This window comes from Python bivittatus, unplaced genomic scaffold, assembly GCF_059951505.1.
Source record: "Python bivittatus isolate LINGU-HERP-01145 unplaced genomic scaffold, Pbiv_v1 ctg000480_np1212, whole genome shotgun sequence".
Taxonomy (NCBI): domain Eukaryota; kingdom Metazoa; phylum Chordata; class Lepidosauria; order Squamata; family Pythonidae; genus Python; species Python bivittatus.
Genome location: NW_028277075.1, coordinates 93,435,352 through 93,461,724, shown reverse-complemented (window position 1 = coordinate 93,461,724; position 26,373 = coordinate 93,435,352). Strand labels below are relative to the sequence as shown.

At 35.9% G+C, this 26,373-nt stretch overlaps 1 protein-coding gene across 2 annotated transcripts in view; it reads right to left on the bottom strand.

The window, feature by feature from the left end:
* Positions 1-26,373, bottom strand: part of ARHGAP15 (Rho GTPase activating protein 15) — a 424,051-nt gene that overhangs the window by 175,927 nt on the left and 221,751 nt on the right. Inside the window, exons 9-10 of one of the 2 annotated variants that reach the window (XM_088146524.1) lie at positions 25,858-25,981; positions 2,801-2,923 (exon numbers count right to left, since the gene is read on the bottom strand). In XM_088146524.1, coding sequence (XP_088002650.1) covers positions 2,801-2,923; positions 25,858-25,981 — 247 coding nt within the window. The remainder of the gene's footprint in view (positions 1-2,800; positions 2,924-25,857; positions 25,982-26,373) is intronic. The other variant, XM_088146525.1, reaches the window with a different exon arrangement.

Below are 26,373 nucleotides of genomic sequence, written 5' to 3'. Positions count from 1 at the left end.
AGTTCTCCTCTTTCCACTCCAATCCTTGAGCAAATTTCACTAGCATAAGACCAATGGCAAGCACTGATCTACTGGAGAACTCACAGATTTGGGGGCTATTCTACCCATGCTGAGTTTCCTGACTTCATTTGGTCAGTTAGACAAAACCCAAGCAGAGGCCCCATCCATGTCTTTTTGAGTTCATTATCTTGAAACAGCAGATATGAGGATATCCCTTTTCATTTTGAGAAAAAAAAAATGAGATGATTTTCTTCCTTTAAACTGCGCTATACCTATAAAACTGCCCTATGGGACATTTAATCTACAATGGCAAAAATGGAGAAAAATGTATACTTCTTTGCCAAAAGGGACAAGATTTAAAAATAGAGATTTGTCCAAGGCCACACAAAGGAATGCATACGGATTTAGTTCTCCACATTTCTGTCTGTGTCTGTGTGCTTTTGCATCAGTTTTGACTCCTGTCAACAGCCTGGACAAGTCCTTGCAGTTTTTTTGGCAACAATTTTGGAAGTGTCTTCCCATTGCCTTCTTCCAATCTTTGGCCTAAAGTCACCCATCTGGCTTCTAAAGTGGGACTAGAATTCACTATACTGTTTCTAGTCTAGTGCCTTTAACCACTATATCAGACTGACTCTCCCCAGTTACAAATGGACATAATTTAGGCATATTTTAATATACCTGATAAAGAAAATGTTGAATCAGTTCTAACATTCATTTACTGCAATATCTCAAATAGACTAGTTTAAAGACTACTAGTTGCAACAACAGTATGTTTTAAAACAGTATGTTTAAAACAGTATGTTTTAAAACGTTTTTCAAAACATGATTTCTAATCCCAAACCAGAAGAACTGTCACCTTTTCATTTACAGGATTTTAGCAGCTGGAATAAGTAGACAAGAATAATTTCCACACTGGCAATTTATACTGTCATACATCCATTGTTGTGGCAAACTATCAAGAATGAGGATAGGCTTCACATTGCCACAGTGATTGCTAGGTGACACTATAAATAGCTAGACTGGATTTTAGGTTTCTGTCATTTCTTACCTGTAATAACTATTGAATAGAGGTTACTACATCCTTTCCACCAAAACTGAGCTTTCAGAATAGGCACAACTAGAAATGCGAAGGAATAAATCAATAGTCACTGTATGCTCCAATTTGGATTGGTGAAACTTTTGAAAGGTGCCTGAGAATTGCTTTTTACATTATTAGTAGTTTGCCTCCATGTCCTTGACTGCTATAATTAGAAGGAATAAGAAATAAACTGCAATGAGAGATTCCATCCTTAAATATCACAGATTCTGTGACTGTAATGGAATTGCATCAGTGTAAATGGTCGTTGTCATCATAGTCTCTGTGGATTAGATGAAATTGGGAAACAAATATCCACCTTTACTGTTTCTTGGATCTTTCTATTTTCTTCCCTCTGTGGAGCTGCCCTCATTTTCAGTGGATGAAACCCTTCCATTAGTTCAAAATTGCTGGAACACAACCAGAACATCCAGTGTACTATGGCTGTGCACAGCTGGTGCCAAAGAGCCTTTAACTATCTAATTTACATGATCAGTCGTGGTTTAAACATATACTCACTGGTGAGTGGGCAAATTTTACATGCAAGATTTTATAAAATGAGATAAAAATCCACCTTGCTCACCCAGTAAAAGACTTCCACAATAACTAAACACATCCATAAATAGGAAACCATAAGAGAAACTGAGCCATCATTTCAGGTATAAGCAAAATTTTTCCATTTGAGCAGCTCCATCATACGGAAGAGAAAGTCTATATAAGCTCGGGATGATGAGACCGTGTATATATTCCCATGAAGCAGGTATGTTATGCACATGTAAAGATTTTACTTACCATAGTAAAGCACATAAAAAGGACAAAAAGACTCTGTTTATTGGATATCCTTTGTGTACCATTAAGCACATTAAGCTTTGGATCATGCTCAATATGTGTACATAAACCACATGTACCCTCCTATAAACTAGCTGGAAGAAATCCATTTCTGAAGATTTTTTTTTCTTCAGTAACTACCAGCTGCCATGCTCAAGGAAGCTAATGTAAAAGCTCTGTTGCACACACATGTACTATATATACACATATCATCACTCATCATGTTTCATTGGGAGGCCAAGCCAACTTGCATAATAATGTTTTTCCCGAACTACATAAAAATTTAACACGTAACTAGATCTCTTCAACCAATTTAGCTGGACAATATACTTTGAAAAACAAGAACATATCCTAAGCCTACTCTGTTCAGACTGGTGTGAAAATTGTCCTAATAAGTGGAAATTAAACTGCCGTGAATCTTTGAGATTTCTTGCAAAATAGGTATCACTAATATGAATGCTGACAATTTGCATACTAGGGTGACCTCTGAAATTAATGGTGTCGTTTCCTTAGCACATCCCTCACTTCAAAATCCTTCTAGTTTCTTTGTTTTTTGTTTAAATTTGCAGAGGACCTTTGAAGCCTCTTGAAGAGCACATACACAATACACATACAATATAGACCACAACCAATAGCTTTGTGCATTTTTCTCAATTTCCATGAGGCCTGAGAATTTGTGGGGCAGGGTTTTGATGACCTCACCCTGATTTATCCTTGACAGTATCCCTGCACGCATGTGGGGATAGATCATGGGATGATTTCTGTAAAAAACTAAAATAGATATCTTTGATTTTCAATATAAATAAAATGCTGTAAGGAAGATGACTAGTTTAATAAAAGAAGAAGCATCAAATGATTATTCCATCATAGATAAAATCATTTAAGAGAACAACACACCTTTAATGATTCCCTTTTCTTGCAAAGTTTTTAGAGAAGGTCTTCGAGTGATAAACTTCTTTAATCTGCTTTTAACTTGGCTTCTGTCATTTGTATCAGACTTGCTGTAGTTCAGCCTGAAAACTGAAGAAGTACCAAATAAACACTGTAAATGATGTTATTATGTTTTAACACAGAAAGTTCTGCTGGAAATCTGTGGGAAAATTTGTCTATATCTTCATTCAATAGTCTCTGTGTGGGATGATCTGATTAATATTATTATGAATAAACATTGTAAGCTGAGAGTTCTATCGGCAATGGTTCATATTATTGGACAACTACCAATATATCTGCAAATTTTGAATTCATCCCCAAAGTTCATAACTCTGGCACATTCAGTCTTCCATTTGCAAATTAAAATGTGCTGTTTATGATTTCCTAGACAAATGAAACGGTGGACTGACAGTGTTGCAGTTTTGGGAGAGGCCTGAGGTTATTTGCCAAGAATGGAAAGAGATTATTCATTATACAAATCATGGCTACATGAAAGAAATATTCCTTAATGAAGAGAAATACTTCCAGTTCAAAATTAAAAAGTAAAATCTGATATACACACATCAGTTATCCAGAAATAATTCCACCTTGTCCAATTGGACTGGTTCCCTAGGGAATGCAGGTTACAACAACTAAATTTTCCCAACTTTGGAGGACTTTAGAGGAGAATTCATGCATACATACATATGTGTGTGTGTGTATGTGTGTGTGTATAAAATTCCAACTTGGATGTGGTCAAATTGGAGATATATTTTTTCTACATGTATACATTAATACACATTTAAACTGATAATATTTAGTTCTTTGGCAAAGGGAGTAGAAGTAGGAAAAGGGCATCATGAAGCTACCATTTCCAAGATGCTTAAGAGAAATCATAGTCATAAACTAGCAAAAAAGCAACATAGAAACTCTTCTACACTAGGTAAATATACAAGGAAGAAAAAAATAGAAGAATTGGCACATCCCATCATTCAGTTTTTGTGAATCTAAGAAACACAATCTTATCCAGAGCCCTGTAGAGTTTTCCTGAAACCTTTGTGATCACTCCCAGTTCCAATGTGTAAAAGCTCTATTTCCCTTTTTCTTTGGGTAGTGATGGTGGTGGTAGAAATGACATGAGAGGTAATAGGTTCAGGACCAAAATTGGCAACATTTTACACATCTTATTTAAAAAGAAAAGAAAGTGTATTTGATGAGAGAAGAAACATGGAATGAGACATTCAAGTATGCCCTTTCCTATAAAGGGGGCAAATTCAAGAAGCCTATTTGAAAAGAGGAAAAATCAGGGATACCACGCTTACATTATAAATTTGAAAGCAAGAACCAAAATAAAACAACAACAACAAAGTTTTTCACTTTGCTGCTCTCTAGGGATAAAAATGTGCCACATTTTTCGTTTTAAATAAATACAGTATAGCCAATTAAGGGAAACAACATTTAACTACATGCCTATGATAATCATAGCATATTTTGCTTCTGATTTCACTGCTGATTTGAACAGAGGACTATTCCATTTTCCCACAGCACTGGACTGACCCCACACATATTTCTGCACGTTAGTAATCACAAAGGACATATAAAAGGACACTTTTACTGGAACACTCACAGCATGGGACAATAATCCATTACATAGGGGAAAAAAATAATATTCACATTTTTAATGTTAGCATTCTTAGGATGATATATCATAGAATACAGAGGTTAGTGTCCAGTTAATGGCTGGCTCTTTTGTTCATGTATTCTATTTTAAAACTTCTGGGTTCAAATGGGAACAACTCTTGGCAGTAATATTCAAAAATTCCAAGTAACTCAGCCGTACTGCATAAAGAGAAACAGATCAACATTTCTTTGATCTGGCTACAAACTTGGTGGGATGTGGGAAATAGGTATTATATAGAATTATTTCTTTTGTTTAATGGCTTTGATTCTCTTTGTACCTACTTATCGATTTGCACATTCTCAAATGCACATCTATTTAGATCTAAATAAATCCCATTAAAATGAATGTTAAAGAATTTAACTTTGGTTGGGCAGAGCCTACATCACAATTCTCCTGAACAGCCAGTTGTACTGCTTCGTATGCACTAACAAGTCCTAGTTTAATAACACTTCATATAACAGGATAACCATAATGTAAGGATCCACTAATGTATTTCAGTATAAAGCTTCTACATCCTCCCCGCTCATGGATGTGGCATGTGAAGACCACATGTATCTGAAGTTGAATATTAAGTTTGCATCTAATGCCAAGCTTCATAAATATCCAATGCTCCTCAGTGAGGGAGATTATTAATTTGGACACATCCCAGGCTTTTTAAAGGAGGAAATATCCTATTCATACTGCAGTGGGAAGTACTGAGATGAAAGTTTGCATCTGCAAAACTGAACAGCATATGTACTATGTTTCACATTTTAGACAGATGTATGAACAGTTTTGAAGTCAATCCTGAAACATCAAATTCTGACCACAAAATGGTTGTTCCAACTGGAAGTGTTCTGACCCTGGAACCATTCTGATCTTACTGGACACTTTTTATACTCCAAAACGGGTTGTTCTAACAAACAGAGATCAAAACAGTCAGCTTTGAGGTTGGATCACTTCTAGTAAGAACATCCCATACTAACGTTAGAACACTTATAGTAAAATCAGAATGAATTTTGGAACAATTCTGGACAAGTTAGAACAAGATGTTTGTGGGTCAGAGTATTATGACTTCAAAATGAAATGAAATGAAGAAATAATTACAAAGACTACTAGTAATAAAGGGAACCAGACCAAAAAATGGTACTAACTTAGCAATACAGTAGCTTTCTCAGAATTGTCTGGAGCCAAATTCACTAATTTTGTACGATATTTCTAAAAGCCCACTTTTGCTTTTAAATCTCTACAGATTGCCATACAGAATTTTGCTAGATTTTTTGCAAAATATGTGAGTGCCTAGCTAGTACCAGAAACTAGATATAAAAGTCATGTATAAAACTTTTGACCAACCCCCTCCCCCAAAACCCTGAGATGAACTTTTTCTGCACACCTTTATAGAACTCATAGTACAACAAGACATAGTTTGATGTTTCCACCACACCTGGCTCACACAGATATGTTCATTTCTTGTGAGCAATCTTCTTAAACTAGCTATCCAGCAAGGCAGGTAGAGAGGGGGTAGAGATCCAGATTTCACCTGAAAATTATTTGCACACCTCTAATTTTGTTTGTCTGTGATCTAAATCACAGGAATGTGTTATGGGGTAATATTGCACAATTTGTGTTGACTGTAATTCCATAACATAAATCTTCCCAAAACACAAGCTTGATCGGAAGAAGCGAATGAACAATTTATTCCTGTTAATGAAATGTGATATTGGCAGGAGATCCAGAACTACTGCTGAACCCTTAAGTACTTCAAGATGGCTTCCATTTGGTATGGGTTTGGATGGGGGATTATAACACTTGAATAATGTAGGTATTTGCTTAAGAAACATTCTGATAATATTTGTTGATTAAAAGTGCAATAATTTTTCTCTTCCCTTTCACAGTTCTGTGTGAAGACGATACATATTGCATCCAAGTGGTCGAAATGTAGATAGTGTTGCTCTGCCACCTATTAAAAAGATTCTGTGGCAGAACTCAGATTGGAATACTGGTCTAAGACAATTATGCCACAGTACAGTATTTCAGTAACAGAGAATGTATGTCAGTGTAGCATGGTTTATATGTTTATTCCAAAGAACTTTCATTTCACAATTTACAAAACATTTATCCTAAATCCAAGGGTTTACCATCTGTGATTAATTCCAACCCACAGCTCTGGATGTGTGTTGGTAGCACCGGTTTTTGAAGAACTATCCATTAATGACTTTCTGAACTGTGACAATGGATATTGACAAAGCTTGTCAGACTAAAGCATTATTGATTGTTTCACATCATGTGTATAGCAAAACCAATTTTTTTTTAAAGTGCCACTTTTCTAACTGAAATACATTAGAGCAGCAACTATCTGTTCATTAGGACACCTAAAATTACAGTGTGCTAAACTGGCCCCCCAAAATATTTGCATCTCTATTGTAAGAAATACAGATGTTGTAACAATATATCACTTACCTAAAAGCATTTTGGTAGCCCCAGGAAGAGCTTAATTTAAGGTACTTTTTGCAACCTGATGCCCACCAGATGTGTTACATCATAACACCCATAATTCTTGGCCATGAATGTGGTCATTTGCTTTGCTCATTTGAAATGATTAAGGTTGTGATTCATAATATTGTTGCAGGAAAGACAAACATGTTCTTAAAGTTGATTTATTTTATATAAAATTTATTATGAAGATAGCTGTACTGTTGCTAGTGTACCACAGATATTATACCCACTGATTAAGGGAAGTTTGTCTCTGCTTTGCAGAGATAGAAATAATCCAATTACAATGAATCATATAGATGATGTTTTAAAATGCTGACTCTGTCAGCAGAATTCTGAAACCTTTAATCCTGTTGCCATTGGACTAGTTTGCAAGCAGATTTGAACTCTGAAGCAATACAGTGGAAGATACACTGATGCACTCATTGTGGACTTACCCAATCTGTAAGAAAACCTAAAATGCATAGGTACATCGGAAGATAGGCTTTTCAAAGGTTTGGCACATGATTTACAAAAGTTGTTTAATAAACAAGTATATAATGAGAAAATGGACCAAATGGACAAAACCTGTATTCAAAAAGTACACAAAATGGATTTTAATGGAAAAATCACAAGAGGTATATAAAATGTGGACATGAGACAAATGTGTATCTGGAAATTTGTGCAAACTCTTCTGCTGAATTTGTGAACTTCGGGATTAAATGGAACTTGAGGTCAGTAAACAGAGAGATTTTACAGAAATAAAAATAGCAGAAAAATAACATAATTGCTTATCCCTATCTGCTCTCTCTCTCTCTCTCTCTCTCTGTGGGTGTGTGTATGTATACACACACACACAACTCTCACCTTCACCCTACTGCTTCAGGCCTTGATGACAGGGATTGTTGGAATGCCAACTGAATTCTGCTGTAGATGTTAATGGGAGAAAAATGATTCACCAGAAGCCACTTATTGGTTTCCACTTGTCTCTTGACTTCTCCTTGACTTTCCACTTACTGCAAACAGATTTCTACCCACTGGATCTGCAAACATGTAACATAAGAACTCGTATCATTTCCTCACAAAGAGCCTTCTCTGAACTGGAAGTGATGCCAAATCGTAGTTGTTCCTGCAAATCAGTGCTGACATATAATCACCATTTATCTTAATTAGCTCTGAAATATGTGAGAAGAGTGACAGGGTGACACTTATCATAGGAAAAATATACCAGCAGCAAGTAAAACAGGAAAGCAAGGAGACAAACATGTGTATGATTTGCCGAGAGAAACATCGAAAACTAAGACCTGATCCTCTCACATCTATATTAGAAAGGAATCAAAAATTGCAATGTAGCTGAGTTTAAACCATTCCAAACAATTTGAAAGCATGGATTGTATAAGAGATGCGTATAGCAGAATTGTAGAATTGCTTATAGTAGAATTACAGTAGAATTGTGGAAGAAAAAAAAGCAACAGTAATATGTTTGAATCCAAATAATTTTGTAGCAATATAATAGTTGGACAACCAAAATGCACAGTATTGTCATCTAACTTATTCCTTTACATTGAAGATTTTTAAAAGACAGAAAAAGTTTGTACTGTCTGCCCTGAAGAAATTAAAATATGTGATTGCTGTTTATTGAGTATAATATTATACTCATTATAACCAAGTTGCTATCCCATACTATGCAACAGTACAGCTATCTTCATAATAAATTTTATATAAAATAAATGAACTTTAAGAACATGTTTGTCTTTCCTGCAAAAATGTTATGAAAGCTTTTCTCCTCAACTCCATTTCAAGCTGCTTCCATGAATGTTGCCTTAACATACTGCAGTAAACAGGCTGTGATTTAGACAATATAAAGGTAGGACAGGATTGTTCCTAGGTGACTTCCAAGACTTCTGCTCAGGGATTCCAGTGGTTGCTCTTTTTAAATGTTTGTATGAGAGAAACATACAGACATCCAGAAAGACCATGATCAGTCTCTTCTTATGGCTTTATGCTCAGGCCAATGCCTTTGTTACAGCGGTTTCCAGGATTTGAGAAGAGACATACAGTATTTCCTCTTTAATTTTGAAAAGTCAAAGTCATACATTAGCACACTGAGCAATTTCAAAATGTTGACTGTTGGAAAACTGCATAAGACACAGTCGCTCTCTTGATGTGTCCTCATCTAATAATGTCTTTTTGTAATTTTATATTTTATTTCTATTTTTGTTTTCACGGGAAAAATATTGGAGTATTAAACAATATGTTCTACCATTATTATACGGTTCTTCAACAATAGTGCTTATCATTTGGAAACAATTTCATGATACCTTCTATTCTGGTCATTGTCTTGTCTCTCAGAGTTTATTACCTTTTCCTAAAGAAATAATTTTAAAGTAATTGAGGAATGTGTAATCAAAGGTCTTATCTTGGTTTTCAATATAATTATTATTACATTTGATTGTCTCCTTTATCACATAATCTCTACCTCAATTAAGTTATTAAAATATTATTGAACAACAAAAATCCTAGAAGATTGGGGAATTTAAATTAAACAAAATCAAATACTACAACATTAAGTTCACAAATTCCTTTATGCAAAACCTTTTGCAAATATATGCCATTTTTATTATTATGGATAGTTCATAGTTCAAAGACTGACATATTTAGACCATAGCTGAATATATATTATGTTGATTGGAACTGAACTTTCTGACAATTCCAGTTTGAAACAAGGAAGAATTTGTCTATGGATAAGTGATTGTCTATGGATAAGTGAATTGGAACATCAGTATATGGGACACATGTAGCATCAAATTTATAGCTATATTCCTGTAAATCTGTTACAAATAAAATTTTAAAGAAGATTAGCTCTAAAACTTGTTATTCTGAACTGCTGTGTTTCTTGCTAAATGGTCTTTCTACAATGGCTTTAAATTTGCCCATTTATTTATGTTTAGCCTGAGACCAAAAAGTAATATAAAATAGCTCAAATTAAGTTAAAAGAAATAAGGAAATGGAACATTAAGCAATTAAAAATCAAAGTAGGGTTCATGTAACTACCAAATTATGAATACCAGAAAATTAAATCTGTCTCTTTCTTAAAATAATCACTATTCAGCAAAATTTAGCAACCATCTTGGTTATTTTTATAGATGAATTTGCTAATGTAAGAAAAAAATATCTTCATCCAATTGTCTCTGATAAACAGCTAATAAAGAGATTGGAAAGCCTAGGCTGGTATAGAAGTTGTTACAAGAAAACATGGAAAACTAATTCAGTTAGCCTTTCTGAGCAGGGCCATAGGCAGTCTTTTAAGCCTGTCTCTAAATCTGACACAAATTTTAAATTTAAACTCCTATCATTCTGTAATTTGGTAAGTTTCTTGCTAAATAGAATAGAATAGAAATCTTTATTGTCATTGTACTACTTATACAATGAAATTAAATGCCACCCCAGTGCAGCTTTAAAAATATAAAAACCATAGAACACATAAAACACATAACACACATAAAACACATATAACACAACCTTCACATTCCATATTGCACAACCCCTGATGCTGCATTAATACTTTTTGTAGGTACAAAAAGGGGGGGGGGAGGGGGGCACCTGTACAGTTGCTTCTTCCAGTTCGGGTAAATGAAAGCGGTAAGAGATCATGGGGAAGCTTTGAGGTGATGTGAAACCTTATTACCTTCTTTCTCTGACAAAGCAATCTTGTGCTTTAAAGCTCTTCACCAAGGCAAGTTGAAGTCAACTTGCATAGGTCTAATAACCACTTGTCTCTCCCTACTTAATCCCATGTTTTTCCCTTTTAATAACTGCCCCAGTCTGTGCCTCACCATCTCCAAAATACAAATTCCATTGCATCTACCATATGGGAGTCTGATGAAACAGTGTCAGCAGATTCCAGGAAGATGCTATAGTCAAATAGGATGGAACCATTTAAAAGTATTAAACAGCAGCAATATGAAGTCTCTATCAAGTAGATGTTTTTACCAGCAGTCACATAGCCTGCCTAAGGAAAAAAGAAAGACCCAGTTGGAAACTCGTTGCATTTCTCAAAACCAGATCTAATCAAATGTCTTTCCCTTGGATAACTTGGAAAGGGCTCCTTTCACTTTCATTGATTATCACTCTTCTCTCCTTCTAGATCACTGCTTGTCAGGTAAGATACAGTAAGAATTTTTGATCATGGCTAAGTTGAAATACAGTTACTTGCACTGAGGTTCAAGCTGAGCTGGTACTTCAGCATGGGCATGCACATTTAACTCAGTTCAATTCATATTCATATAGGTATGTATAAGATGGCTGTTGGCTTGAAGTGAACAGATCTCACATCTTGTCATATTAGTCATAGATTATGGAATGTCAGGCTACTCCACAAAGCCATACTCTGTCAATTAAGCTAAAAGTTCTTATTAGCCTATTTAATATTTGGATTACTTTCCATTCCTTCATGGGGCTAGATTTTACTTTTGTATTTAGCCAAGTTTACGTTCATTATATTATAGATGGGTAAGGTGGGTTAGTGTCATTTGAAGTACTACTTGAATCTCCTAGAAAGGCTTGCTCTCCTTTCTGGATAATCCCCTTTTCAATACCAGCAGTCTGAGGTGAGTTAGAAGTGTAGAGGGTGACAAGAAGTGCTACCTAGAATAACCAAAACCTGCTCTTTCTCAAATAACCAATGGCTGTTCTTACACTTGTACAGCTCTAAAGGCTGATCTGCAGGACCACATTGTGAGTATGGGCTACTGAATGCCTAACATTATCTTCTACCCTCTCCCAACCATCAGGAAAGGCAGTCTCCAGCCATCTTTTCCTGCTATGTGACAAACGTAGTCTGTTCTGACTTCTGCCAAGTCAAGTGATCCTGTCCAGCTTGCCTGCAGTACTTCATTTTATTGTAGGCAAATACTCCCACTCCAACTGGCTATTGTGTGCTGTAGCAGGAATGCCCCTTCCTTGCAGTTTAACAGTGACGCAAAGGACCTGTCTTTTATTTTTTACAAGTTCATTGATAGAGCAGTGAAGCCATGGACCTAGCTTTAAAAGAAAAATAATTAATTCAATTCAACAACCAAGTGCAGCTGTGTTCTGCCACTTTCCCCTTCTGGTCCAAATGCCAGGAAAAATGGTAAAATTGGCACTTTTGCTTTATGCTGGTCAGAAGAGTTAAAGATAGGAGTACCACCAATCAGTCTGGACCAGCCATCACCATGGCTATAGTCAAAGAAGGGGTTGACATCTGGAATTGGATTTCTGAAGCTGGCTTTATTTCCAGCTGGTTTATGCACCAGAATCTAGAAGTTTAAAGCTGCAATGCAGGAAAGCCGAATGTTCTTCAGTAATCCAACAGATAACCATATTCCAGTCTAAACATGATGATGGCAGAGAAATGGATGAAGATAGTTCAAATCAAATTCATAAAGTTCATTTTTTACCAATTCCCCTGAAAAAGACTGATTTGGGGGCCAGGATTCTCTGCTGATAGTTTGGGAGTGCATACAGTATTATTTTAGGTCTCAGCTTGATAAGCACTGAAAACCTCAGATATTTATCCAAAGCTTATCTTCTCTTGAAAAATCTTTTTTTTTCTGCCTCAAGAAGTGTAATATATAAGCAAAGCTTTTTAGCAAGTAGATAAAAACTTAACAGTTTTTGTTTTTGTTTCAAAAAAGGAGACAAATGGAAGGAAAGAATGAAAAACTTTTTATTTGATTAGTGGTTAATATAGGATCTGGTTGTTTCACCTCATTCTTACTTAGCTGACAGTTCTAGGTTAACATCTTTTTAAATGATTATGGATGTATATATGCTTAGTCCTATTTCAGGTCATTGTTTCTAAACTAATTTTATTGGATTGATTTGTAATTATTGGGATTTTTCCTATTTTATTTTATTTTTTTACTGTGCTTTGTAAATCACCATCACCACCACCACTCTCCGCTATGGTAAATCCATAAAACATGTACTGATAAGGGTATATCTGAGGCACAGCCTTCTACTTCATTGTTACATACGAATATGTACATATGTTACATATGAATATGATGTGCCAGTGTTTGTGATCAGGTCCAGATAAATAATGGTTACAATTAATCTGGTACAAACACAAGAAAATTAATCTTTCTTTCTGATGAACAGGACATATTTGGCCTAGAGAAGCTACTGAGAGGCTTCACTTCTTACCTAGGTAACTGCCAGCATGTTACAAGAGGGACCTCCCCCCATAAAAGTGCAAATAAAGCCTAAAATGCATATAAAACATGAATATGAAAAAAAAGAGTTATGGAACCAAAATACAAAATTATATTTAGCTGGATACAGTCTAGCAGTTATCTGTGATAAAATCCAAATAGAACTACAAGCTCAAGCTTAATATACCTGTGGAGGCTGAAAGAAGACTGGAAAGAACAATATGGCTCCCAGATACAACTAGCATAGGTTCAAGATATGAACTTTCACCATAAGAACTGTTGTGTACCTGCCTGGTAGGCATCTGGGTTGCCAACCACAAATGCATAGAAAACGACACTCTTACCGATCCGTAAATCTAAATCAATGGACACATAACATAGACACATGACATAAGAAAAGGACACCATGTTATATAACCCTAAAACACAGAAGACAAGGAACTGATATCCCTGATCAAAGAAAACAGAAACCAAGACATCTAGCAAAGATGGAAAGCTTCAAGCTAATGGAACCCAAATTGAAGTCACAGACATCTAGCTGAGCAGCAAAAAGATCACCTGAAAATTGAATATATAATTGTTTCATGAGGAGATGCCATCACTGAAGCAAGTGAAAGATGTTTTTGAGAGGGGGTGGGTGGGGAATTCTAGTATAAGTAGCACCTACTGAAATTTATTTGTTTATTTATTTATTTATTAAATTGAAACAACTCTGGGTGGTTTACAAAGCAGTTAAAATCAATTAAAACTACACTATACAATAATCTTAAATAAATAGAGATTAAATAGATCCAAGGGTACATGTTAAAATTGGCAGTCACTCAGGGAGCATCATCAAGGTGCCAGCCACCCTCAGGATTGGGTAAGATTGCTGTTACTCTGTGCAAGCTCGTACAGCCAGGTCTTTAATCCTGTCTGGAAGGCTGGGAGGGCAGGGGCTTGCCGCATCTCTGGGGGGAGAATATTCCGAAGGACAGGAGCAACAGCAAAGAAGCCTCTCCTCCTGGGTCCCTCCAGCTGACATTTTCTCGCTGATGGGGTCTGCAACATGCTCTCTCTGCTTGACTCGGTGGAAGGAGTTGATGTAACGGGGGTGAGACAGTCCCTCAGGTAACCTGGATCCATGCCATGTAGGGCTTTAAAGATAATAACCAACACTTTGAATTGGACCCAGAAACAGACTGGGACCCAATGCAGCTCGCATAGTAAAGACATTATACGTGCCATTCTTGGGGGACCCAAGATTGTCCGTGGAGCCGCATGTTGAACCAGCTGTAGCTTCTGGAAACTCTTCAAAGGTAGCCCCATGTAGAGCGAATTGTGAGAGTCTAGCCAAGAGATGACTAGGGCATGAGTGACTGATCATAGAGCCTCCTGTTCCAGGAAAGGACTTAACTGGCACACCACATGAAGGTGCCCAAAGCCCCTCCTGGCCACAACTGCCACCTGTTCCTTTACAACTAAGATGAACAATTGCAGTTTCATTTTAGTGGCATTTATTTATGAACATATATATACATAAATCTATCTAGAACCTTCCAGTGATACTCTATGAAAATGTATTCCACAACAACATGATTACATGTTGCAAATGAAGGAGCAGTCAAAATTAGATAGAATAGTTGAGCTGAATACCCTAGCAACATTGGGTAAAGTAATACTATTCCAATTTATGACATACACCTGTATAGATAATAAGCTGCATTTGTCCCTTAGCTCATTTTAATTATTTATTTAAAAGACTTATATGGCCACCCATTTTACATATCATAATCCTGGGTGGCTCATAAAACAACAATAAAAACATCAAAAAGCTATAAAACCGCAACAAAAAATCAAAGTGCCCCAAAGGCAACACTCCCCAACACACCAGCATTCCACTTTATTGGGTTCTAGTCTCACTACTCCAACACTTATGGGAAGAGACCATTTTCAGTTTTTTAAGCCTTTCTAACTTATACAGATCATTCTGCAATCAACCATCTTGCTCGGTCATTTCAGCTACCTATATATTTCACAGGTGTTCTTATGGTTTGATTTCCCCTCCCTGCCAAATTAATCATCATTTTGAACTCGGATTTCTAAGTTGTATTTTGATTGCAGAAAGTAAACATTTTTTTCTCCCCAAAATGTCAGTCTTTCCATTTATTTAGATATGAACTCATGTATGAAAACAAAAAGGAGCTTTGAAATCAGAAGAAAGCTTTACTCCTATAGAAGAGATTATTTTTTTTGCTCAAACTAGTATTAACTGAATAACCTTTAACTTGTTTCCCTTTAAACTGACTATCTAGCATTTTAGTAGGAAAGTGGTGGAACAAACAGGAGGTGCTGAGGAACACATTTGTTTATAAAGGATCAATTAATTAACAGGAATGTGCTTCCATCCATAAAAGTCTGGACTGGGGAGATACAATTTACATGAATTCAACCACCAACCTGAAAGATATAAACATTTAAATGATTTCCCCACCAGGAAAAAAAAAAGGTAAGCGAGGCCAATGAGGATTCTTTGGCTTAATCAGAAATCCTGAACCAGAAATTGCCTGATTTGATGCAAATACATTTTATAACCTCTTACCTCCATCACCCTTTCTTTCTTCCCTTCTTTTTCCCTTCCTTCCTTTCTTTTTCACACACAAATTACTTTCAAACCACCAGGAAGCAGCTAGATTAGTTATAAATAGCTACAGGGAAGACGGGAAGAAAGAAATTCTTCTGTATATAATATAACTGAGATTCAGTTTTGTTCCCCACAAAACTATAACTAAGAAGTACTAATTAGGATTAATACTAATAAAGACTAATAATCAATAGGGTTAATCAGAAGTAAAGCAAATAATAATGTTGGCAAAGAACGCCTTCACTGGATTTTAAAACACACAATTGGCTATAATCGCATGCAAGGGCCTACAGGATCAAATCAAAGGTAGGCCACCCTGTAAGTTTCTTGTTCAACTTGATACAAGCTTGTCATGGTTCAGCAGTTTTGAAGATGTAAATATGAGTTGTCAAAGTACCATTGGGTAGGTTTATTAATTGCATATTTTCAGTGCAAGTTGTAAAAATTCTATTTCTCCTTTCTCCAGAAGAGAAGTGGAAAACTGAGGTCATCTGGATTCAGGGCTTACAGCCATGTTATATCTTACAATGCAGGTTTTGATTCTCACACTGTAAGAATCAGGGATCAGCTCTAATAAGGGAAACTAATTCATAGTTGATTTTATTATGAGTAACAAAATCAGATCATCAGAAGTGTGTATAGATTTATTTGCCAAGCCTCAAACTAGTGAGATCAGTATTTTAAAACATAAAACAACATTGTAAAGGGCAACTTTAAATGACATAATTATCTTTCTTTGTTATGATGTCAGGAAGGGACTAAGGTAGGGCTGCATGAATTCAAATAATTGCTATATAGCAGCAGATACATACAAGTCTAACTCTTTGCTGCCATCTTGTGGTCCTCCAAAGTTTTGTAGTCCACATCTGGCAGCCCCTAACTAAGGCAACCTAGGGCCTACTAGACCAAAATGGTTTGCCTATGTCTGCCACTGACTTCACTAGCATATCTTCACTTCAGCATAATCTTGTATTCACAATGAGACTGGAGATCAGTCTAGAGCTGAAACAATGTAATTCAAATTGCCTATTGTAGAACCTCCCTGTCCATTTACATTTCACATTTCAGATTTCTGAATCTGAAGCTTGTTCAAACTGGATTATCAGCTGTCATCATCAGAGTGCTTTTTTGTTTTTATGTATCTATTTATAATATTTAGATCCAGTTCTGCTTCCGTGGAACTCAAGAGGGCAAACATAGTCCCTTGTTTTCTTAGGCTCAGAAAAACTAAAAGATAAGTGACCAGTTCAAGATTACACAACCACTTTGATGAATGAATTGGCATTTGATCTGGTGGTCCAATCTACACTGCAGCCATTAGGCACACTGGAGTTTTATGGAGTAACCGAACATGGACCTAGAAGTTTATATTCTAACCTCCAGGAGTAGGAAAGTTAACTGAGAAAGAGAAAAAAAGTGCAAATGATTAACCTTGGAATCCTCTAATGTTAATTATCCTGCAAATTACAGTATCTGGATATACATTATTTCATAACAAGTTTAAAGAAACTGTGTAGCTGTTCTATTCAGTAGCAATGGAATTTTCTATCCTACAGGCTCATAACAGAAAATGGTACAAATCTTAGTTGTATAAATATAAAATACAGTTTTAAGAAACATAAAACCATTCTAAATATCATTTTACAAGATTACAGGTGTAACTAAATAATTTTAATAGATATTTACAATACTGAACTAAGGCAGGACTACAGTACTTAATAATCCCTCAATTTAGAGGAACTGAAGCCTGTTTGCAATATTCCTTTCTATAGTTTGCTATACAGATTTCACCATTATTGACTTCATTTTTATTAAGAATATACAGCTCTCTCCTTCACCACAAAGATAAAATAAATTTAGAATGAATGTATTTGTAGATCCTTTATGTTTTTGAACTTAAGTCATTCAATGCCGTTTTGAACAAGTCTAAAGAGATTTTAAGGGAGGCATTTTGTATTATACCATTCCCTAGGGTTCCATGTATGATCATCTTTATGAAAGCCTCTTTGGCTCCCTGTTGAATAAATATGCATTCTATTTCACTAATCTTGAAACAACAGGAATAAAGTTTGCCCAGGTCTTTTATACCTCAGAGAACAAAACAAATACTACAAATCTTTAGAGAAAAAGGATATACAAAAAAGGCTTGAGGTGAATGTTTCAAAGTAAATATTCTTAAATGATGTGCAAATTATTCCAGCACTTGAACATGATTTATGAAAGGAGATTAAGCAACTGAAACAAGAACCCAGTTTAAAACTGTTGGGTTTCAAAGTCAGAGATGAGAGGTTGTTACTGGAAATGGAGGAATCAACCATCAATAGCAATCTATGGCAAAGATTTGCAATTGGTATTCTTTGAATATTCCTCTCTTACATTACTTACCATTGCCTTTTAGACTTTAACATAACACATAGTTCAAAATTAAGTATGTTTTTCATTACACTGTTATATAAAAGTAATATATATCTTAATAACAACAACAGTGAGATAGTGAAAACTTTAGTCACATTAGCATGTACTTTTATGTACTACCAATGAATAAAAGAACTTGAATGAACAATGTATTAACAATGCACTATACCTATAAAGTAACAACTGCTTTGAATGCCGCAATAATGTTTACAATATCAATACAGTTGTAACTCAACTAAATGCTATGACTGCAGTGGTTTCTAACTACTTGCATTGAAATTCTCAAGTTCGTTTCCTTCATCAAAAATAAATAATCATGTTTTAAAACCTGAGAGTTTACAAGAAGTGTGTCAGATTCATGGGCAGGCAGTCTACTCTGGCACTCTAGGAAACAGGACATTTGTGAAAACTTTCATAATTCCATCCTTTTGTAAGTTATGATCTTATGTTTCCTGGTTGCCTGTTGTAATGGTGGGAGAAAAAGAAAGCACTAGAGTATATTTGAACTTATGAAGTATATTCTGGATGCCTTAGGGATAAATATTATAGGCTATGTATCAATGGCATTGACACAAAAATCAGAAATCATATTACTATTACAATACCATATTGTAATGTAGTAACTCATATTTAAAAAGTATATAAAGTATTTAAAGGATATAAATACAAAAAATATTGTTTTTATGTAATTGTACACAATGATGTGAGTTGTGTAATGCCTCTGCTTTTAACAAAAGTAGATAATTGTTTAACAATACTGCCAAAAAAAGATTGACATCCAGCTTCTGCAGGACTAAAATTTGAATATTTCAATAAAAATGAATTAAGTGAATAAATATAGCTTTCCCTACAAAATGCTTATATGGATGCTACATAAACATATTTTGGCTCCAAGCAAACTGATGCTCTTTAAAAAGTACCACAAAGTGAAAGAAAGATTGGTATTACCATGTAATTATTATTTATAGTTGTATAAAATAGTGGATGGAAGAGAAATAATCAATCAGGAAGCACAGAAGATGAAACTTGTAAAAATAGCAAGAAACTATACATTCCCATTATTTCTCAGGTTAAGGAAATACATCTTGCGTCATAATATACAGTAATGGCCTTGAAGATTGTGGAATATGTACCAAACAATTACTCTGCCAATATTCTCCTGACTCTATCAGTAGAAATGTCCCTTGTGGTACAGTACCATTCTACTATGCTCAAGTAACACTTATTAAGAAGCACAACATGGACATTTGTGAAGATTAGTGCTAATTCCGTAGCAACGGTGCCCAAAGAAATATCCGTGCCATTGCAGAAAACAGTCCAGCACTTCTTGTCAAGGTGGTGTGGGACTAAACTATATAACTTCCACATATGCATGACCAACTGATTTGACTGCTCGTGATAAAGAGTATTATAGAATTCATCCCACTCCCCATAGCTACAGAGAACATTCATAAAAAGCTGTGCTATGTTATTCAGAAGCCAACTGATTTTTGGCTCAGCTGAGTTATTTCTAGACTCACAAGAAGGGGATCTTTCCTTTTGCCACACTGGAGCTCTGCAAAGCTGTGGGCAGCCATTTTCCTATGGAGACCTATGTGCCTTGCTTCAACTCCAAACTGTTGGGTTCAGTCCAGCATCATTGCCTTGCCTACAAAGGCTCAGCTATTGCAGTTCCTTGCAATGTTGCTACATTGGGGTACTCCTTACATAAGGAGTAACTGCTTGGGGGTGAGAGTGGGACATAACCAAGGAAATGTACACAATATGAACTAAAGATATGCGGGAGATGACTGAGTAGGACATGGAGATGACCATGGATTGGTTTCAAGATAGTCTGAGACTGAGTAGTAGAAACAGTGAGTGTGTGCAAGTGTCCTTTCCTTTTATTGTTTTCAGTTCCAGCTTTCATTACAATGTTTAATATTACTTTTCTTACTTCCTTATACTTCTTCCCCTTGTGTCTTTTGGACTGTAAGCCTTCTAGCAAGGACCTCCTTTCTTTTGATGATTATATGTTAGCTGTCCTAGGAGCCTTTTCACTTGTAAAGTAGGATAAACATGGGAGCAATTTATCTGATATTTCTTTCACTGAACATACTAGTTCCAGCCTTGAAGAAGCTGCATTCATATTACAGCACCAATACATGAATCTGTCCTTAGTATATATGATATGAAAAGCTCAAAGGTCAAGCCTGTCTTATGTAGCCCCCAGAAGCCAAAGCCAATGTCCTGCTGGACATTCATTAGCAGGATGGAAACCCTTGGTGAAATGGCGGTCATCTCCTCATTGTTGCCACCCATGCAGTCCCTCAGATCTGCTCTGGGAAATTGGAAGACTTCCTGGAGCATATTTTCAGGAAATGTTGGGGATGGAGCAAGAGAACATGGAGAAATCCAACCTTGTGCACTGTGGTCTACTGATATAATGTCAAACATGATCCAGACAACTGTGCTACTACCCAAGGAAATAGATTGGTTTTTCAAATATATTCCTGTTACTTTTGGGATAAAAGTAGAATTCCAGAAATTTTCAAGAAACACTTGAAAGAATTTAAATACTAAATATGAACTCACAAGGAAATGGTAGGAACAGGCTGGAAGTATAATGGGTTTGGAATGAATTTCATTATCAAGCCTGTGAATGCATCTTGATAAGAATGGCTCCCAGCTAAAGGGCACTCTTCTTCCTGGAAAGCCCTTTGTTTCCATTGCGGGGTGGGGAGAAACATTCAGGCACTGGAGTGAAGAGGGTGGTTATTCATAGCTTGCCTTCAGCACAGAATTTATAGTAGTTCTTTTATCATAACAATGGCAGTAAGAAAGAAGGATCCAAACAAAAAAGTCTGTCACATTATATATCCACCCAGTGCACAGAAATGCTACTGAAACTCTAGTTTCCCAAGCAGAATGCCCATGTTCATTCTTCAGCAATCCAGGTAGATCAGGAATAACATCTTTTTGAAACTATGAAGAGTTACAGCCAGCCAGCATCAACATAATTGTATTAGGTGTCTGACTCAGTGTAAAGCAGATTTCTATAACCTTATAGTTCCAACTGAAAACTTAAAATTAGATTCTACTGAAGTAAGTGAGGGTTATTTTTGAAAGAAATGATGGGAGAATCCCCTATTACAGTTCAAAACTGGTCCCAATAAAATCAAAAGAATTTGGAAATAATCCAGTGGATGTTTGAAATAAATCCAACTTTAAATTGGGTGGATTCCAGTTGCACTTCTATTATTGTAGAAACCTCATGTTTCAAGTCCTAGGGACTGCAAACATTCACAGCAGCACTCAGATCTTCTAAGAAACATACCTCCTATAGTCCTTGATATTGCTGGGTTTTATAAAATACATGCATGAAATGCATCTTGAGCCCAACACACGGATACTCAAGGAATGGAGCCTAGAAACTTCACTTATTACCATGGAGGTTTAGGAAGGAAAAGAGGATGAGGGAGGATAGAAGTGTAACCAATATATATATGGATCATGCCAGACAACAGAGGGCATCTGAGCAAAATCCAGGCTGGTTCTAGATTTGTGTTAATATAGGCAGGATTGAGGAGCAATCAGAATCAGAATCCAAACAAGGGATATAGGAACAAGTCAGAGAGCAGGAACAACTTATTGTTAAGTCAGATTTAATTTGAATAAAAGCTTTCTTACACTCCTTCCACCCAGAATGAGCTAAGGCTGGATAGACCAGAGAGATTTAAGGTCTGAGGATATTAAAATTCCTATGCAAATATTACAATATCCAAGATAGTTTTCCCTAAGCCAGAACCACCTACAAACTCAATGGTTTCTAGTCTGAGCTATAGCAGTTGCAGAAAGTGAACAGCTTAAGAAATGCAGTTTCCAGTGTCCCATCCAGAGACTGTTTCTTCTAAGTAAAATTATGGCATTAAGGTGGTAAATTAATAGTCCATTTTGGAAACCAAATTCTTTCCAGTTTAGCTCTGACTGTGCTCCAGGATTCCTGTCTAATTAGGTTCTGCAGAAAGAGCTAATGTCTGATAAATAATTAATTTACTATGCTTCTGAATAGGAACCACAATATATTTTGTTGAAAGTGTAATGGCTACTGAATATTCCTAAATACTAGTAAATTGGATTTACCTGTAAAGAAATAATACGACATAAGAAAACTGAGAGGAAAATCAGAATGATTGAAGTGTTAAGAAAATAATAATCATTTGCTAGACTGACCTTCACTTGTAATCATTATATGATAAATGTTTAAGTATTCCCAAGTCACGCAATAGCCTTGTGCAAGTATATACAGGTAAAAGATATACATATATACAAATATGCATATGTAAATGATATAAAATATGTTTATCAGTTTTAGGGGTGGGAAATATATTTATAGCTGGATAGATTTCAATTAATAATAAGCTGTGGGATCCATCCATACAGTTAAGAAATGTATTTAACTTTTCTAAAAAAAAAAAAACAGGTTAGATTATTAAGGATAAATAACACATTAATACATGGATCTTATTTATTTTTGCTATCGTTTTTTTAAAAGTGGCCTTTCTAAAGTAGTCTTTGGGAGTGGAATAATAGTTGTGGATAGAAAAACATTTAAGTCATTCATCTTATTAACCTGATTGCTGCTTGGCCCCCCCTTCCCCTACCTGTGGATGAAAAGACTTAGCAAAATACTGGGACAAGTCCAAGCCTTAGAAAACAGGAAAGAGTAATATGGTCAAGTATCCAGTTCTTTTATTTGCAATTATTTCTCCATGCTAGCTTCCAACCATTCTTCAATTACAAATAATATGGTTAGAAACTTACTTTCTTTTCTTTTTCTGCCTTCAAGTCAGTGTTGACTCCTGGTGACTGCCTGGACTAATCCCTGCATTTTTCTTGGCAAGGTTTTTCGGAAGTGGTTTGCCATTACCTGCTTCCTAGGGCTGGGAGAGAGTGACTGGCCCAAGGTCACTCAGCTGGCTTTGTGCCCAAGGCAGGACTAGAACTTACAGTCTCCCGGTTTCTAGCCTGGTGCCTTAACCACTGCACCAAACTGGCTCTCTAGGAACACACTACTGCAAAGAATATGTGATAAGGTCCTAAAAAGGATTCTTTAAGCAGTTGCCATGATCCAGCAAATTTTACCTGCATTTGTAGTTCATACTGTTAACTTTCTACAATGTAAGGTACATGAGGTATCTACAGCAGATGATGACATGTAAGTGCTCTTGTAAGTCTGAACATTTTTCAGTTGTAGATTATGCAGAAGTAAGTTACATTCTTTGGCAGCTATAGTAAAGGCTGAATACCTTAGGAGACTGATATACCAGAGCCCCTGCATTTAAAATAATGTCAGGAGAAGGAAGAATACAAAACATACAAGTGCCATTTCAAATCTTAAATCAGAAGCTACTTTAGTATTTCGGTCTTCTCATTCATTTTACCTTAAGTATGCTCTTGTTCTTTAGTTTGAAAAGCAGACATATAATTCTTTAGTTTCCAAAGAATAGCCAAGAACATGACTATTCCACTTTTTCAAACTGCTTTAAAATGCCCTCTCGCAAATCCTGGATGGATTGTCTTTGAGCTTTGCAGTCAAACTGGACAATGGAACGACCACCTGTTAGCTGCTAACAATGTGTCATTACCACTTCTCAGGCCTTTTTTAAAGCAATTTTGGCTCTGGCTGCTGATAATTCTGGCAACCATACTGGTGTGAACATTAAGGGCATGGAAAGCCAAAGGCAAAAAACTGACAACACAGTTTGTGCTTTGACTACTAATAAGTAAGCAAATGCTAACATTTTTCTAATTCCACATAATTACTCACTCTCAAGGGGCCAAAAGAAAATTTGAAATACATGTTTTTAAGGCAACCCAAGCTACGCTGTATAAACATACACACAAAACTGAAATCCATGCAAGTTCACATTAGATTGTTTCTCCTTTTTAAAAGAAAGTTTAAACACGGCAGGGGCTCCTTACAACTTTTTGTGGTTCAAGCGCTGGGTTGTCTGCTAACTTTATCTCATTGGTGGGAACTTGATCTGTCTTCTAAATCATTACTGAAGAGATGTTAGAATTATGATGCCAAGAAGCATAAAAGACAACAACAAATGGTGAGACAGTTTAATGGCTTTCTGCCAGAAAAAATGGCAAAGAGGTAGGGGCCCATGGATTGGAGCTGTTCTCCATGAGCCATGTTTAAGTAGGGTTGAACAAAGCAGAGATAAAAGGATCTTTTGCAAGGCTGAAAAGGAGTCAGATTCACAGCCTAATGTGAACAAGTTAGATAAAATGTCGATTGCTGTAACAATAAATACATTCAATATTATTTCTATCTTAAAATGCTGGGGCATTAAATATAGCCTCTATCAGCTGTCTAATCTGTCTGTTTAGTTTCTTAACTAATTATAGGTATGGCTGACTCCATGTTGCAGAAATAGTATGCATCTGAAAGCTGGGACCAAGTGACTAAGGAAGGAAGAAGTCTTCAATTCTGCCATGATTATACCATAGGTCTTACAATGGTACCTTGCTAGGAACAAAATGCTGATCTAAATGCATCACTGGTCCAGAGTTGCTACTACAGTTGAGGGGATCCTGAGCTATGAGGGCCCAGTGATTCATTCTAGTTTCTCCTCTACCGGAATCCTTCCCTCTGTTGGTCTGTCTTTTTTCTTTCTTGTCTCTCTGTTCTGTCTCTACTCATATTACTTGTCAGGTCTCATGATAGGACTTTATGCAGAAAGAGCTGAAGAGTATCCTTTTCACCAGAAAAAATGAAGAGTATCATTTTTATTGAGCTTAGATGGTTGGGCAGGATGCTGCTACATGCTGCCCAGTAGTTGTTTAAAATGATGTTGAGCTTACATTTATTTTTAGGGCTTTTTTGTTGATTTTATGGTACTCATGTTTTTATTCTTTGCTTTATACTGTTTCTTGTGAACTCCTCAGAGTCTATGTTTAAGATGGCATGCAAAGTTTGTGAAATAAATAAATCAATAAAAGAAATCAGCTGGAATGTTTTACATGTGTAAAGATACAGAGATCATTATCCTGTAAATAATCAGCAATATTTTCAAATGCTTCAAACTAGGTTGCATCTCTCTGTCATGAATTCATTTATGTTTAGTGCTCTATACCTTTAAGAACATAACAAAAGCCTTGCTGGATCAGGCCATGTATCCAGCTAATCCAGCATCCTGTTTTCTGCAATTGATAACTAAATATCTCCAGGAAGCCCATGAGAAAGATGTGAAGGCAAGAGTATTCCCCCTCTATTTAATGACATATTGCGTCTGAACCTGGGCGATGAAATATAGCCATCCAACATAATGCTAATTTTATATGCATAACAATGTTATCACTGTTAGACTAAACAAGATTGGTGCCATGTTTATTCTGGATTCAGTGTTGATGCAACAGGAATCCACAAATTGATGCGTGCTCCCTGATGATGCATTAATGCTGCACCCATCATAACTGGCACCCAACACACACTGAATACAAGCCATGGGTTTTAAATCACTCCACCCTCCATAACTTTTTGGTCCCATTCCCTTCTTCAAGAGCTGTCACAACTAAAGAACTTGGGGGGGGGGGAACACTGGAGGGTCTAAAAGCCAAGAAAGAACACTGTATATTATTAACAGAAGATTATTTATAACTTTTGATTACCCAGAATCATTTTACTTACTTAAAGACTTTCTATTTTCTGTTTTTGGTTCCTTACTGTCAGCATGGAAACCCAGTAATTCAGAACTAGAAGATCTTTGAATTTTGAGCTCATTGCTCTTTGATATGTAACTCTTCTCTTTAGGCTAAAAAGATAAAATCATAGGAAATATCCTTAAAAACATTTTGTGTAAGTTAATGAAAGGTAACAGAAGCTTAGAAAACAGCAAAACAAGCAAACTTATTCTACATGGTCAAAGAAAAAAAAATCATGTATGGAAGCACGGTACAAAATATTTCATATACACTACTATAATAAACATGTAACTTAAAACCACTTATTATTTCTACAGATAAAAATCAGACATGAAAATATATTGGGCACTGATATATTACATACTTTTGTTTGAAAACATAGATCAAGTCAAAAATTTTAGGATTAAGTGCATGATATAAATGGCACAATCCAGTAATGTTAAGCACTTTAAAAATCCATTTCCCTGAGCAAGTTGACTGCATCTTTAATCATCTTTCTCTG